The sequence below is a fragment of the Yarrowia lipolytica genome, chromosome 1C (assembly GCF_001761485.1).
Source record: "Yarrowia lipolytica chromosome 1C, complete sequence".
Lineage (NCBI taxonomy): Eukaryota > Fungi > Ascomycota > Dipodascomycetes > Dipodascales > Yarrowia > Yarrowia lipolytica.
In genome coordinates, this window is record NC_090772.1 from 2,128,218 (window position 1) to 2,142,348 (window position 14,131).

At 46.4% G+C, this 14,131-nt stretch overlaps 3 protein-coding genes across 3 annotated transcripts; 1 reads left to right on the forward strand and 2 right to left on the reverse strand.

Annotated features, from left to right (window-relative positions):
* Positions 1-813: 813 nt before the first annotated feature.
* YALI1_C21298g (uncharacterized protein) lies at positions 814-1,680 on the reverse strand (the record flags this gene model as incomplete). The annotated part of the gene is made up of 1 exon (XM_501853.3): positions 814-1,680. The coding sequence occupies one exon, from the start codon at positions 1,678-1,680 to the stop codon at positions 814-816; it is 867 nt and encodes a 288-aa protein (XP_501853.1).
* Positions 1,681-5,992: 4,312 nt separating this feature from the next.
* Positions 5,993-7,167, reverse strand: YALI1_C21353g (uncharacterized protein; the record flags this gene model as incomplete). The annotated part of the gene is made up of 2 exons (XM_068282407.1): positions 5,993-7,091; positions 7,160-7,167. 2 exons carry the CDS (start codon positions 7,165-7,167, stop codon positions 5,993-5,995), a joined length of 1,107 nt encoding a protein of 368 aa, XP_068138508.1.
* A 4,806-nt stretch (positions 7,168-11,973) lies between these two features.
* Positions 11,974-14,123, forward strand: YALI1_C21401g (uncharacterized protein; the record flags this gene model as incomplete). Its single annotated transcript, XM_501855.2, has 2 exons — positions 11,974-12,030; positions 12,348-14,123. The coding sequence occupies 2 exons, from the start codon at positions 11,974-11,976 to the stop codon at positions 14,121-14,123; spliced, it is 1,833 nt and encodes a 610-aa protein (XP_501855.2).
* Between the last annotated feature and the right edge of the window lie 8 nt (positions 14,124-14,131).

The window sequence follows — 14,131 nt, forward strand, 5'->3', positions numbered from 1 at the left end:
ACGAACGTGTGGAAGGCCAGCTCCGTTCTAGTTACGATACCCGTGGCGACCGGAACCTGTCACACAGGTCGCCAGCTCTTGGCTCGGGTCGCAATCGTGCTGATATTATCTGCTCTGACACTTATCGGCATATTTGGATGTGACAGGACGGACAGATATCGGCCTGGCGACGTAATTTTTGACAGCTTCCACCAGCGGAAGTGTAGTTCTTAGTGCGACAAGAACGTCTTTTAATTGTATGGGACGACCATGTGTCCAAGAAACGGCACACACACAGCATCCGACTACAAGTAGTATGATACACTAAATATGCACGGTAGCTGTGGTGGTCCATAGAACTGATGTCTGGAAAAGTCTTCTTCTGCAGATTTCTACGAAGTACTCGTACTCGCCCTCGTACTCGCCCTGGTACTGACACAGTATGTACTACTCGTAGTAGATTTCGTAATTGGTGGCGGAGCCTGTCTCCTGTCTTCTCATCTGAGACATTCTCGCACCGTCTGGAACTGTCACACCAGCATGCTTCATTGATAGCTGCTACCGGTGACGTCATTTATGTGCAGGAAAAAAATTTAGTCACATTCCATTCCATTAGGAGTGATGGCTGACAAGTGAGGATACAAAACAAAAGCGATAATGTCTTCGAACAGCACAAGTACGATACCCACAGATATAAATAGAATACATTGTTAATAAATAGTTTGGAATGTTTGTTAGTTGACTGTTGAGAGTCATCGTGCCAAGTCCCATACATCCAGTGCACAGAACCGCTCATGATTTTGTGAGATTGTGATTGCGGGTGTTCATCGTCCTCTATCTAACCCATTCCTCCAGGTCGCCTAGGCTCATCTCCTCGGGACATCCAACATCCTCTTCATCATTGATCCAGCCAAGATGACCAATACCTGCATGATGGGGCTCTTTAAGGGTGTCGTAGTATGGGTTGAAGAGTTTGGTGATATCCAGAGAGAGATCGGGGGAAGGGGCAAGAGTCTGGTCGAGCCCACGCTGCTTGGGGGTCACGTGGGTCATGATGGGTGCCATTTTGATTTCTTCTTGTTCATCCTCGTCGTCCTGATTAATAGGAGTGGTTGCCGCGGTGGAAGACACCTCCAGACGAGACTCCTCATCATCAGAGTCGTCCAGAGAAGAGAGATCATCGTCCGACGGCAGGTGGAATGAGTATCGCTGTGGGGAGGTCATGTACAGAGGAGACGAGGGGCTAGGGAAGGTAGACTGGATTGGTGAAACCTCCTCCTCTTCAGCCTCCTCGCTGTTTGTGTTGATCGATTCGTTAGAGGATCGTCGTCGTTTGTTGGAAGTCGCATCCGCAGTGTCCCGTCCTCCAGCTCGCTCCCTCTTTCGCTCCTTTTCCTTCTCCCTCTCTCGTCGCTCCCGCTCAATCTCCTCAGGCTCAGGACGGTCAATGATGGTGTAGATCATTCGCTTGGGGTGGTTGTCGGACAGCTTTTTTTGCACAAACGTGGAGTCTGTGTCCAATTGGCCCAATTCCAGCCGTCGGATGTAAGAATTGATGCGAGCAGCCACCAGAATCGAAGGATTAGGCGACAAATCCACAGTTGGATAATTGCTTTCGATCGAGTGGATCATTTGCTTGACCGTGAGACCATTAGTGATGTTGAGAACATCGATACAGGCCTGGGAAATGTTGTCGAGCATGGTTGTGTGATGTGTCGGAAATGGCTGGTCTGATGCTGAAATCCAAGACCAGATCGTTCTGCTTAGATATCGCTTCAAATGCCATCAGCCATTTTTTATAAAGGCGCCCTTGAGACATTTCACTTTCTTTGTCTCATGCAAATGTGGACGTTTTAGGCAACTGCACGACGCATGAATTATACAAACATTTGGTCGCTTACAACAAGGTTCAAGCTTGTTGTACTGTGTGCTGTGTGTGCAAAAAAAAGGCTAGGCCAGATTCAAAAGGTTCCATGAAGCCATAGAGAACCAGAGACAGTCAAAAGTATTCTCGCCATGCCACAGATAAGGATTCAGCTTTCACAATTGAGCAATATCTCTCAGAACAGCTACAATAACAGAATCAATTTCCACGTGCTCAAAGTACAATTATCATTCCCCTCAGACGTCCTAAACTTACACAAGTGTATATCATGGGCTCTTTCAGAGTTTGGGTGAGAGGAGGGATTCATGTTTTTTTAAGTCTTCATAGAATGGCCGATTTTCCAGATACAACAAATAAAAGTTGATATTAATGTGTAGTACCTCTCGAATATATATAACTATTTATATCTATACTCTACCTTATCTATTGCATGTAAAATCTCTTACCTCCAATGAACCCCTCTCACTGGATAATCTGTCTATCCGATAACAGAACCCAACCTAAAAGCCTATTAATAGACAATATGGTGGTTCCTCCAGAACTTTGTTGTATGTAACTTAGTGTGGTGTGCCAGCCAGTACACACACTATGATACCGTAGACCGACTCAGGTGCGCATGTACGCACAGTAGGATAATCCCATCTTTTAGTGCAACGTTGGGCAAGCAGGATCTTTGGCCACATAAGGGTCTTCAGGTAGCATTGCGCAATGCTTGGCCTGAAGGCCAAATAATAAATTCTTGCTAAGCTCGCTCTTTTTTGCCACCTCGGGCTCCGACCTGTTGTGTGTGTTTCGATACTCACAGGACCCATGCTCTCTCGCAATGCCCACCCAACTCAAAGATGCGCATGCACACAATTGCATCAATAGGATTGTCAGAAATTAAGCCACACGTGGGGGGGGTTCGATCGAACCGCGCACTACAGTATGTTCTGTATTGCAACAGGGGAGGGAAGAAAAGACGAAAATTGTAACAGTGCCATCAATGTTAAACTAAATAGCAACCAAACCACAGTTATGGGATATAATCTGTCATCACAAATTTATTGATACCACATGTTCAGCTATTGGGTCTAACCCAGACATTGAATCCGACCGTGCTGGCAATAGCCGGTGGGAAATATCTGCGACGAAAGAGTCGTATTCGCAGGCTTTATTTGTCGTGTCGTATTCGAAATAAAGTGACAACTTAAGCGGGGTATCATATATAATCCAGAACCGGAGTATTATTCCTCTATGTGACCAGTGGGGTCATCTAAGAGCATCAGCTGATTCCCATGACACCACTGGTTATCTAGCTGTAGCTGTAGCACGAATAGCTCTCCAGCTATCTGCTCTTTCTTCAAAGTTGCGTGTTCTAGACTAAGGCCCACTTAGACCAGGTCATAAACCAAGAAATACAGATACCCTGGCTGTTTTGTAAAAGCCTCACGATGGTAATACTCTAAATATTGACCTATTCTTCAGCCAATATGTGCAGTAGCCACTGTTCCTCGTTTCTCGACCTCCAACCACAAGTAGAGCCACCCATAATTCCTCAGAACCAAAAACCATGAGGACCGCATACGTCGCAGAGACCCGTAAGGCCAGGCCGAGAGCCAGACCCCCTATTGATAAGTACCCCTCAGTCTTCCACATGATTGCTACGCAATTAGTCCCCTCCTGGAGTCCTTCTATCGCCCTCCCCATAGAGTCATCCTGCGGGTTGAAGATGCCTTCTCTTACCCCCCACAGGTCCCATCACACTTGCAGACGACTGTGCTTCATACCTGCCAGTTAGTTGCTCCCGCCATTGGCTCGAATCCTGTTTGGTTTAGTCTACCAGCAGTAACGGGATCTTTTGCTGCGCCTCTCATCTGAAACCGTAGCTGCAAACCTGATAAACCGATCGAGTCAAGTGCGTGCACCCCGACACATATACGGTTGACTTGAGACATGCTGAAGGGAAAAACCCGTTTTCAACTTATACATACAAGGGCTATACTATACATTGAACAGGTTGCATTGAGACTGTATATAAAAAACGATCTATGGAATCCGTACAAGTCCGTCTGTCTCCTTATAAAAATCTGGAACTTGAATTGGCTTCTCACTGAGACTAACCCAAAGGGTGAGTTGAACCTTAAATAGCATTCTCTACAATGAGATTAACGACATGTCTATTTGCGTTGGGGCCGGGTAACCACCATAGGCTATTTTTATGACGCAGGAAAAGAAAATTAGGGGGAAGGCGACTGTACAGATTGAGCTCCACATCGGCTGGAGCACACAACGCTTTGAGACTAACACTGGGACTTGCGCATTCCTAAATATTATTTTCTGTCACATATACACCTTAGAACTTTCAGAACAAAAAATGTCTTTGTGGTATTTCCTACAGCTCCAGCAAATATCCACTATCTACCGTATTATACTGGTGGTAAGACCCCCAGATTTCAGAACTATCCACCGAAGGTTCCAATGAGACAAAACGCTGAGCCAAACTGGGGAGACAAGGTTGTTCAATTTTAGCACACAATTTTTTCAGTCTAAGGTCGCTATTGAAAAGGGAAAAAGAAGTCACTTCCCAAAGTAGATATCTAGTGCGCCATACTAAAATGGAAACCGAAAAATACACGACTCTGACAACGAGTACGGGTTCTCCATTGACATGAGTTTCTGCAGCACAAGTGGCATTTCTCAGGGACAATTCTTCAAGTGCACAGTGTACATACATCGTACAAGTACATACTGTACGTACATACTTGTACTTATTCTGGTACAGTACTTGGGTCCTTAATCGATGGCCTTCTGGTGGTAAAAAACCAGTTATTGTGATCTAACACAAAACCAACAAGCCGGAGTTGTAACTTGAGTAGATAATACGGGAATACAGCCAATTGCTACTCTTGTTTCTGCCCGGACAGCTCCACGGGTCTTGAGAGTCGCTCTCTCAGTGTTGCACAACCACTCGCCTGCTTCCGTCAGGTCACGTGCTTTGGATTATCTGTAAACATCATCGTTTCAGCATGTGTCCAGCAATTATCAACTCTAAAGAGTGCCGAGAGACCTTGAGTGTCTCCAAGTCATTCATCTCGCTACAGAGTAAGTACAAGTACGAGTACTGTACATACTGTACCGGCACTATAAGTAGTAGACTCATACAAGTGATTTAGACAGCCTTCAAAAAAGACTAAACTACAAGTAGTCAACTTGCAAACCAGAGGTCGAGACAAGGCAAATCTCCGTGACACGACCACCCAGCACTCCATCGCCAGTCACTTCTGTAATATAAAATCGCACAAGATCGCTACAGTATGTACCAGTCCAGTACAATTAGAGTTAATTGCGCAAGATAACAACGAGAGTCAGACCTGACTCTATTTTGCAGTGTCCAAAATGTACTTGCAAGTGAAACTCATAGAATCAATGTTTCGATACGACCGAGCCGTTAAATATCCTCCCCCAATCATCCCACAATCATCCCCCAATCATCCCCCAATTATCCCCCGTTCATCCGGAGTGATCCGTGATTTTTGCGCGGCAACCCGGCATTCTCTCTCACGGCTCAGCAGTGTGCACATTTATCTGCTCATCTGCAACATCATCCCATCTGGTGAGTTTTCTATGCACGGCTTCGATGTCCAATGCTTATCTAGTTTCAGCCCGCATGATTGGCTGAAAATGGCTTACCCTACCATTACAAATTGAACCTTATTATTTAAGCATCCTGTGGGAAATGACTCCAGTCATGCACCTGAGTCATATTGTGCATGACGTCATGGCTGGTAAGAGTGACCTCCAACAGTAACAGCACCATGCAGAGAAACAAAATATCCTACCACTGTAAGCAGTAGTCTATCCACAGAGCGTAGTTCGTCTCAGGAGAAGAACGACCCATCATTTTCTGCACTCACTGAAGATTTTTCTCCCACCCCTCGCCCACCAGCATCTTTCCCCGTCGATAGAGTATTTTTATACGAGCTTGGCACTCCAACATTTTTGATATCGACGTATATTGTGTGATCTGGCCCAGAGTCTCGAGGTTCTGAGGCAAAAAGAACACAAATTACAAATACGAAGCAGTGGATGGATGCAATAAATATATTATGCTAAATAAGTATCTCCGATGGACTTTTTTGAAACTTTTTAGGAATGATAGTACCCCTGGTTGTAGCCATAGTCGTATGGTTGCTTGGGGATGGCCTGGGTTTGGGGTTGGGTTTGGGGTTGGTTCTGGGCACCAACAAAGCCATATCGCTTACTTCGCTCAGGAGTAACGGGAGGAGTCATCATGACATCCTCAGGGTCGGGGGTTTCACCACCTCGTAGCCCAATTGCATTTCGCATGAACTCGAATTTGGTAGAGGCGTATTTTGACTGAATACATGCGGGGACAGCTTGGGTCTCAAGCTGGTTAATAATGAAGTTGACGTCTGGACGAGGAGACACGGGATAGTCTGGGATACCATGAGTGTAGTACATGGCGAGCAGCTGAGCTGCCATGGCCACGGACGACTTTCGAGCATCAATGAGCTGCTCATTGAAAAGAGCACACTCACACAGGTACAGGCCAAACAGACGAAGTGTTCGGAACTTGTCGTCGAAAATGGGATCCGTGGTACCAATGAACATGTCCAGGAACGCGTCTGCAGTGGGTGCGGAGACAGACCACTCCAAGACGTTGAGCATGTAGCCCTCCATCTGGAGGTACTCACGCTTGGAGTAAGCGGGCTGCAAACGGTGCAGCTGGTCGAGAGTAGGGACTGCGACCTTTCTCTCAACATACTTGGCTGCGATCCATAGGGCAGCCAGGGCCACAAGGGGGTAGTAGCCATCCACAATAATGCATTTACTGGTGTACCGATCCAAGAGAGCCACCGCAGTGAAAAGGGTATCCGAAGAGAGGTCAAAGTATCTGTGTGAATTGACCACATCTTCCAGAGCTTCTCGTCTGTTTGCAAAGGTCACGTGGGGTTGCTGACGCATCATGTCTGTGTCGCAGCTGTACGCCTTCTCCAGCATGTGCATGTGTGCGATCATGTCGTCGGCGTACTCGTGTTCATTGTCAGCAGACAAGGCCCGTTCACGAAGCTTCAGTGTGGCCTGGGCAGGGCGCTGGTGTTGGGGGATAGAGTGGTAGAGAGCCACAGAGTCGGAGGCGGAGTGGAATGCGTGTCGATCAGCAAACTCCGAAAGAGTTTGCATAGTAGTTTGGGAAGGTGTCATGAACATGTCGTTTAGCAATCTGGGTTAGTGTGTGTTCACGAGGATGTTACTTGAGCAGTGTGATGAAGGCGATGTTGAGGCAGTGACAAACGCATATGGGGTTAGGTGGCGGCAACTAGGGGTGGGTTACTCACAGCCAGCGTCAGTGACAGGGACACCAACGTGTCTGACAGTGCGACAGGAACGAGTCCAAGAGATCACGACGACGATGATGGTGCTAGTATGATGATTGTGACGTCAATGCTGCGATTGTGTCGGGTTGAATCAGATCCAGGCCAACGCAATGCAAGGGTGTATGCAGTATGTAGACACTGTATAGTGCACTGTAGAAAGTCATGTCAACACTGCAACCTGAGATCCTTTTATCGTCATGGTCCCACCACACAGTTTTTGTAGTCGATGTCGCTTTTTCATCTCTAGGAGTAGTCTGCTGAGCATCCCCTTTTCCCCCCCTCTTATTACCACCAAAACCCTAAATAAACTTTTCACGCATGCATACCCTTGCATGATTCCATGTCTCGTCATGTTTCTCACCATCCGGTGAGACATATAGACAAACATATCGTCTTCAGAGGGTAGGTCACGCTGTGCAAGTTTTTTTTCCCACCCGAAAGCAGACCCGCATAAAGTCATTGACATTTTCTGCTGCATCAGAAATACGGCTCCCTGTATTTTCCAGCTGCAGAATTTAGTGTCACACAGCCTGTCCTGCCCAAGTTACCTTGCATCCACGATTTAGCCAGCTCGACTAGACAAGTGAGGGAACAAAATAGGTCTCGCTTTAGGAGAGGAACCCACGAAGAGTCCAACGATACTATTTCTCACCGGCTTGGGCTGGAAACCTGCCAAACGTGTGAATCATCCTGTTCCTCCCTCAAAACCAAAATACTTACAGCTCCAGGCCATTGATGCAAATGCAATTTTATGAATGAAAAAGGTGGATTGTCAAGATCGCGGTCAACACGAAGTGGGAGTGTTTTTGTGTGGTGTGCTTGTGGTCTTGTAGGAAATGAATGATGTGATGCCGTTGAGGGTCGTGAATGAATGTTGAATGTTCCTTCCTAGATGAGTGTCACAGTGAGTTGGTTGATTCGGTGTGCAAGAAGAAATAAATAATGCTGAAAAATGAAATGAAGAGAAGGTAGTGCAAGAAGAAGAGGTGGGTGTAAGTTTTTGTGTCAAGAGATGTTTGACAATCTCGTACGCAGCACTCAAAAGTAGGAGCTGGGAGGATGCAGGACGGTATAAAAAGAAGGGGCCAGCAAAGAACACAAGCACAATCACTTAAACCAAGACTGCACCAAAGGGCGGACTGCATCAAGAGTTTAAATCCGAGGGCGAGGGTTAGCAGTGTGGGTTTTGTGTGAAGGGGCAGGTAGATTCGGTCTCTCAAAAGAGAACTGTTACTGATGCGATTAAGCCGAAAATCACAGGAAACCAAGTCGAGGCCCAAAATATAATAAGACCGTTTTGACCGAGCGAATATCTCCTCTCAAAGCCGAGATACAGGTACAACCATTTTTCACAGATCTCTGCCCACCCCGAACTCTATTTGTTGGACGTTGAAACGAAGATATTTTGGCCAGTCCGTAATAGGACCATTGAGCCACCAATGGGAGAGATAATTAGATAGGATTGCTCAAGAGCGCCCCTAGATTATAATGCCACTTTTTCCGGTAACAGAATGTTGGTATCTCAGGATTTCGTCTTGATCCGTCACCTTGACAACAGATTGGTTTTGCCATGCGGACCGAAAATTACACTCTGAGGATGGGCTGGCTGTGGGGAACCAATGGTTTTGGGGTTAGGGTTTCCAAGTTGGATGGGCGTTTTGCTGGCAAGGGGTTATCCCTTGGTTGTGATGTACATTGGGAGGGATGTGACGGGTCGGGTATATTCGTGTTTAGAACCATGTGATAATTTTAGCCCTGTACTAGCCCACAGCACTTGAGATCTCCGGTCAGGAAATGATGGAAGAGATTCTTCTCGCAGATGACACAGATTCTGCCACCTGCCTGTATTTTTTCCTAGCGTTCCTTGACCACCTCGTTATCGCATACCATCATTCTGCATCACACATGTCAGGCCGATACTCTGGCAACATATTGGAACTTTATTTTTACAGTGTTCGCAAAGCTCAATATCTCGTCGAGGAAGGGGAGGTTCATGGAAGCTGTAGAGGAGTAAACGAAAAGCTGTTTTGACAGCTTTGGTGGGCAAAGTGCGTGGAAGAAGATGGTATAACTATTACCCCAATCAACAGCTGCTCTTGTTTTATATCGCCGCAGTGAAAATTTTCCGTCAAGACCATGGGTCTAATTTTGAGACCAGCCGGAACCGAATATTTCCATCCGACGTTTTCACACACACTAGAAACGGGCCTACGCACACAACTAAGTGCATCCCACATATAATACTTGCTGAGTTGACCACAGACAGCTATTAATTACCCTCAAAAACGGACCAATAGGAAAAAAATAGATAAATGCCGTTAAACTAGCCCTGGTGTTTCGGCACCAACAACTGCCTTTTTCTCTCCTCTTGGATACCATGCCGTATCAACCCTTCCTTTGTCAATTATCCCTTTCGTGTTAGCCCACCTCGGCATGTTATTGGCAAACTGACATGTTGTGTGTGTGTGCTTTTTACACAAAGTAAATGCGCGTGTAGATGCGCGTGGCGCGTGTATTTTTCACTTTTTGTGGTGGTGCGAGAAGCTGCAGCAGATTTAGCGACCGAAGGCTCACAGGTGGCAATCAAAAGTGTGCGACACAGCTACGATATTGCGGGCTGTAGAGAGGTCAAAAGAACGTAAGATGCGAAATAAAAGCCGGTACAAGTAAAAGACATGACAAGACATGACACAAAAGCATATAAATCTCCCGCAGGTTCGTTTTCTCTATGGTTTGTTGTCGCTGCTTCCAGGAAAATGTCGATGCCCTATGTACGAGAATAGTATGTACCAGTACGTACATGCAATGGTACACACAACCGCTGCTGCCAGCATGATTGCTACGACAGACTAAGGTTGTTGAAATATATGTGGTGGTGGGTTCTGCTGACGTATGTTGACCCACCGAAACCCTCTGTTCTCCGAGTATTGGACCCATCCACACCTAATTGAGGCCTAGGTTACGACGTGGAGGTGGATATAACACCATTTGTCCCCAATTCGTACAATATTATCATGTTATATTATGATTATTCTCATTATTGTCCAACCCTGATGGACGCGTGGGTGTGGGATTAAGCTATTGACTTTCTTTGCGCCCCAACTCATTGCCATGGGACACCACAGAGGGCCGCACTAGGAAAAAAGTAGTCTGACGCAAGGGGGAAACGCCTCCATGTTGAAAGAAGACGTGATACGAGGACACACGTGACGAAATGTCATTAAATAGCTCACCTCATATACGACCAATGCCAAGACGTAGTAGAAATATTAAATCTATCGTACTCACTACGATACCTGTACTTCAGACTAGGAGCGTTTCACACAAGGCTATGTGCCCAGATGTCTTAACGTGGTTGTGGTGTGGGGCAGACAGTCCACCCAATTTGTGTATTTTATTTTTACCCCTGATTGACAGTTCCCATGGTCGGATGGGCTGAATTGGAGTGAGCTATTTCCAGTGGCTGTTTTATTATAATATTTGCTTCTTTCAGCGGCGTTTCAGATATTATTTGGGTTGTAAAAGGGATATTATTTGCCCAAATGGGATGGCTGCAAGGGGAACTGCGAACTCTGCTTACCTAACGGTTGCCCAACCTGTTGTTTCGCAAGATACGGTCATGGTTGTTTTTGGCAACCACAGAGATCATCACTACGAAAAGGGCGTCCAAATGACTAAAGTGGACTGTGCGTAGCGCATATACGGCTCACAAGCATAAAGCACCACAGGGATTGAGTTAGTCTGGTAACTTCAATTTGGGTCGGTTCCAGAGCAGGCTCCAAGAGTGGAGTGGGTTGACTCCGGATGCGAAAGGGTGACAAAAACGGCGGAGTGGAGGGGATCAGTATGGACCAACCACAATTGCGTTCGGTCCATTGACAAGTTTGTAACGACAACCGTCAGATATTACTGTAGCCTGGAGTGAGCGTCCATCCTTAGTTTCGACCTGTGACTAAGCATTCCTCCCAAAGATGCGTGGTAATACATTATGCTGTACCTGGTACATACTGCATAATACTTGAGTAATAATCAAAACAACGAGCATGGCAACTATGGATCGAAATGATGATGGACGGGTTAATTGAGTGTTCTCCGCACTTACAACATGGACTCTGGGACTCTCTCCTGCCGTGTATAGTGTCACATCACTATGTGATTAAATAAATAAATAAATAAAATCTCTAGAATAACGAGAATATAAAAACAAAAACAATAAGGCGTAGGGGCAAGAGCAACAAATCAATACAGCAACATATACCTCTAAGATAGTGAATGAGTTGAAGTGAATTGTAGAGAACAGGATAATCTCAACTTGTAGAATGTACATATTACAAGTAGTAGCATTACGGGCTAAAAATCCTGGGTTTCCGTGATACTCAGACCTTTCACCAACATTCTTGGTGAGAGTCAGCATAAGACTTCTAGATATCATGCTGTAATCCATGCTGTAATATCGAATGTATTTTCAAAGTGACGTAACCTGTAAGCTTTTCTTCAAGATGATTGACATGAACTTGTCCAGTTGTGTCGAGAATCATCACTCATAACCTGTACAAAGTTCACCGCAGTCTTAAAACTCTAATTAGCAAGTACACACAAACATTCTCAGTAACCATTAATTAGTGGCATATTCACCAAACAAGATCACCTTGTTTTGATACTCAAGGAGCCAACGAAAGCCTGTGCTGCTAACGACCATATATACAGCCAGTCACGTGAAATGGAGAAATGACTTCACGTGATCTAAATGGTTTTGAAGAGCATAATGCGCACAGCCGCAGAAAAGTGAGTATTGGAGTGATGAAGCGATTTATTCTTGGCAACAAGTGTGTCATAGATGGAAGTGTCTTCAGAACCTGGAGTTTGGTACACACTAAACATATTTGTCGTGTTACGTCTGATGTCCTGAGCTCAGCTACCTACAGTTGAAGTTCCGTGACGTTTGCCGTATAGTTGACTTCTCACATGGAACTGATGACAGATCTGCTGCAATCCTATAGCTGAACTGGTGTTTGACAAACCACGCTGTGGCTTAGATAATGTGGTAAATCAGATCGCCTTACGTTCCATCGCTGATCTCCCGTTACTCGAGACTAATCTAGAACCTAGCATCCCAACTCAGGTCGCACGACCTCCAATCTCGCATTACTCAGCTCGAGTCCAAGACTCGTTCTGCTGTTTCTACACGGTTCTCCCTTGTCATTGATGCGTCCGTATTGTGTTCCTCGAGCCTTCCTAATGTCAAGACTTGGCTGGAGGAACGTGCTGCAACCATTCTGATCCCAAAAAAGACCCTCGAGGTACTGGATCAGCGCAAGAATGGATTTCTACCGCTCAACATGAACGCCCGTGGAGCGATCAGCTACATTGAATGGGTTCGCTCCAATAACACCCGGGCAGATCACCCCAACCCTGGGAAACTCATTATCCAGCATAATGACGAGTTCATGCCGTGGAAGATGTGCCAGTCTCATCTTGTGGAGCAGCCTTCACCGGAAGAGCTCAACCTGATCAACAACGCTACTATGAAGGAGACAGAGATGGGAAGCAAGAATTCTAACACCGAATGTCCGGGTAGTGTAAAGCCTTTCATACGATGCGCCATTTGGCGCAAATCCACGGAAGAGTCTCGCAACTGGTGGGTTGTTACAGAAGATCCTCTTGTCAGCATATGGTGCAGGGCTTATGGAATCAGATCTCTTTCGCCTGCGGAGGTTGAACAAGAGTACAGACAGAGGGTGCGAGAACGCAGAGTTAGAGCAGCAGGGGCAGAGACAATTACCCAGCCAGTCAACCAAAGAGGCACTAGCACAAACATTCCTGTTTCCGCTAAGGTCTCGTCAACATCTGCGGGGGGAAATGGACACGATGGTCCCTCAAAGGCTGTTCTCCCCACTAACTCGCCTCAACAACCTCCACCCACTGCACACACTGCCGTTGCACCTCCTCTAGCTGGTGGAAATAACATCTGGAGCGACTCTAATTCAGGCTGGAATGATATGGCACTACAGTCAGGGTTTCTTCAACAAGAACCTGCTGGCGGAGTAGGACTTGGATTTCCTCCTGTGCCACCAAGCCATATGATGAACCACAACTATTCCGCCTACGGCCAGTTTGGACCGCCTCAAAATTTTCCTGTCTATCCTAATATGCCAGGGGTGGACCCTTTCACTGGCATGGACTACTCCATCGGACCATGGGACCCGTATGACCCTTACTACAATAGCAACTACAACTACGGGAATCACGCCTATCCTAGCCAAGGATACACGCACCAGACAGGCTTTGGTCAGTCCAAAAACGCCCCTGACACTGGTCCCACCTTAAGTCAAGGCACAAATTCCTTGACAGGCACACCGGCACAGAACTCTACACCTGAGTTTGGAGAAGACATACGTACAGTGACATCGAACTGTGGTCAGGCAGACACGAATGACTTTTCTCATTTCAATTCGTTCGATTTCCTAGATGAAGGTGATGTTGCAGAAACAGACGACATAAAGAGTGTGGAGAGACAACTAAAAGAGGTACTGCGAGTGGAGGGCTATGACGGTATCAATGAAACAGCTGGTGGAGCTACAAGTAGTGGAGCAGCCGAGCCGACGACTGCGAGCATCTCAACGACTACTCCCAATAAACCTCCCAAGCAGAGACGAGCCAACACTGCACCATCCAAGACCACCAAGAATAGCAATTCTACCAGTGGTACCCCGACGCGCAAGTCACGTGGAGAGCCCCGGTCCGCAAATAGATCACGTGCAAATATGGACCGTGGTACCCCATCCTCACACGGCACCCCAGGCAAAAAGCGTAATGCGCAGAGACCATCAGATCCTGACTTCGTCAAGAGAGGTGAAGGAGTCCTGTGGACTCCTTAGGACATACG